Here is a 2660-nt window from a genome sequence, read left to right as displayed (position 1 = left end):
TCGGGGGGGGGGGGAGGCACAGGGGAGGGGAGACTGCTTGCGGTGCTGAAAAGGAGAAAACCGAGGGAACCGCGAAGCACCAGGCAGAGGAGGGGAGGGGGGTTAGCTGAGCCGCAAGGTGCCGGAACAGGGGGCAGGCGGGGGGGGGGGGGGGGGGAAATGTACGCTTTACTTTGCACGAACACCACTAGACAAGCACATGTAGACGCAGGATACTGCTACGCGTGTCGGGGGGGCGTCGGTTGTCGGGGGGGGGTTTGGGGGGGCGGGTCGGAGGGGGGGGGGGGGGAGGCGACACCGTCGGAGCCGACGCGGTGGAGGGGCGTGACGCACGCGAGAAAGGCGGCTACGAAGTAGCGGAGCACGCCCAGACGCAAAGGCAGGGGATGGGGAAGGAGGGGGTGGAGGGACGGAGGGCGAGGGACGGAGGAGACGGGCGGGGGGGAGGGGAGGGTAGGGATTTGTGGAGCGCGGAAGGCAGAGAGGAAGGAGGGAGGTGTCGAGCGTTGTCGAGCAGGGAATGGGTAGCCAAGCCACTCGGGGGCATGCTGGGCAAGCACGAGGCCCAAAAAAATCCTCCCCGTCCTCTTCCCATTGCGCGAGGAGATCTCTCGCGGCTGATGGGTCCTCGCCGCGAAAAAGAGGGGCAAGTGTGTGGCGGCGGGCGCGAGCGCGGGCGCGGGCCTGTGCAGGGGGGGGTGAAAGGGGGTCTGACGGTGTATGAAGCAACAGGGGCCAGGGGGGGGGGGGGCGACGGGGGGGGGCCCCCCCCTCCCAACTGCATGATGCCGATTTGTCCCCCCCGCCCCTCGCCGCCCCCCCCCCCGCCAGAAGGGGTCAGCCAGCGAAAGCCCAAAGGCATGGGCCTCAGGCACCCGAACGCGGCGCCCCTCGCCCCTCTGAAAGGCGGAGAACGACACAGCCAGACGGCGAGGGAGAGAGAGTGAGTGAAAGAGGGAGACAGAGGGAGCTGCTATCCTGAGAAGGGGGTTGGTTAATTTCGCCGATGTAAAGGTACTTCGGCAATTGCGCGCCTCGGTGCACGGCGGTAAGTGTATGTGTTTGGATTGCTGGCAGGAAAAGCCTCAAAAGACCCCCGGTCCTCGAGCGGCCTGCCCCAATACTCGCTCCGGCCACCAGAAGTCTCCCCGGCCCGGGGGCCCAAGAAATGTGTCCGCGAATCTCCCCTGCCTGTGGCTCCCCCCCCCCCCCCCCTCGCCCTCCGAAGGGTCTCCGCCCCTCGGCTTCCCGATCATCACCCTTTCAGGCCGCGGGGGGGGCCGAGCCGGGCGAGGGGTGAATGCTGGGCCCGTAACACGCACAACCCCCTCGCCCCCGCCGGAGCAGCCTCCGGACCTCACTCCTCCTCCCCCACGTCTGGCCCCCGTGTCTCCGTAGTCCCCTCCTAGACGCCCCCCCCGGCTGGCGCAAGGGGACGGTGTTCTTTCATGACGCAACAAGCGTGGGGACCCCCCCCCCCCCCCTTCGCCTTCGCCTTCGCCTGCCCCTGCAAGACGATCCAAGTGTGCCGGAGAACGGGAAACAGCGCGGCGGCCGTCCCCTGATCAGATTGCCTTGTGTATCTCAGTCATATGATCACATCTTCGGCATTCCAAGGTCACGCCCTCGGCGGATGGCGGGGCATCGCGAACGCAATCCTGCGCGAGGCCTGTTGAGCCCGTCGCTCGTCTATCGTGTGCTCCTCCGCCGCCGCCGCTGCCGCCGCCACCGCCGGTGTCCCCCAGACACAGCGCGTCCCCCTCCTCCGCCCCCTGCAGATGCAACAGGGGGAAGCCGCGGCCGGAGACCAAATGTCAGCCTCGCCACCTCCCAGCAACAAACGCCGGAAATTAAACGCCCTCGTGCTCGGCCCGAGCCCGGCATATCATCCCTGCCCGGCGAGGTGGCCACTCACATTGAACGGCGGCCAGCCCACCGGCCTGGCGGACGGACAATTCCCTCTCCCGATCTTCGCCCCTGCTGGTTTCTGCCCCCTCTCCTCTAGAGCGCGAAAGTATCACCCGAACGCGATGTCCGACGCCGCCGCCGCCGCCCCCACCACCACCGTCGCCGACGCCCAGTCGCTCAACCTGGTCCTCAAGGCCCTTGGCCTGCCCGAGACTGAGCACGACCTGACTACTGCCCTGCAGGCCATCAAGGAGGCTCATGCGGATCTGGTTCCCACCGACGGCGAGGAGTTCGCTCAGGTTCGCTTGCTCCCGCTCCCTCCCTCTTGGCTTCGCCATCCTGCCCGTGCCCCAGCCCACTCACACGCGCGCACACGCACGCACACCACCTGTAGGTTCTCCAGTGGATCCACCTGGCGTTCTTCACCATGCAGCCCGCCATCGCCGCCGCTTCCCAGCGTGACATCCGCTCCAGCGCCCGCGTGCGTCGGCCACGCTCGCGCCCACCTTGCCCTGCCACTACCTGCTGCCCTGAGACTCACCTGCTTTGCCACGCGCACACACACACACACACACACACACGCGCACACGACGTTCCCTTGGCCCCCCCCCCCCCCCCCCCCCCCCCCCCCCCCCCCCCCCCCCCCCCCCCCCCCCCCACAAAAAGCCCCGGCCCCCCCCCCCCCGTCCTGTTTTCCCCCGCGGGGGAGGAAACCCCCCCCCCCTCCCCGCCACTTTCGCCCGCCTGCACCC

At 68.7% G+C, this 2660-nt stretch overlaps 1 protein-coding gene across 1 annotated transcript in view; it reads left to right on the top strand.

Moving 5' to 3' along the window:
• Positions 1 to 2030: 2030 nt before the first annotated feature.
• H696_00044 (hypothetical protein) overlaps positions 2031 to 2660 on the top strand; it is a gene marked incomplete at both ends in the record, with an annotated part of 2101 nt that continues 1471 nt past the window's right edge. The window contains 2 exons of the mRNA XM_009493878.1: positions 2031 to 2207; positions 2303 to 2389. Coding sequence (XP_009492153.1) covers positions 2031 to 2207; positions 2303 to 2389 — 264 coding nt within the window. The remainder of the gene's footprint in view (positions 2208 to 2302; positions 2390 to 2660) is intronic.

This window comes from Fonticula alba (genome assembly GCF_000388065.1).
Source record: "Fonticula alba strain ATCC 38817 unplaced genomic scaffold supercont2.1, whole genome shotgun sequence".
NCBI lineage: Eukaryota > Rotosphaerida > Fonticulaceae > Fonticula > Fonticula alba.
Note: the sequence above shows the minus strand (reverse complement) of the source record. Positions and strands in the feature narration are given on the sequence as shown.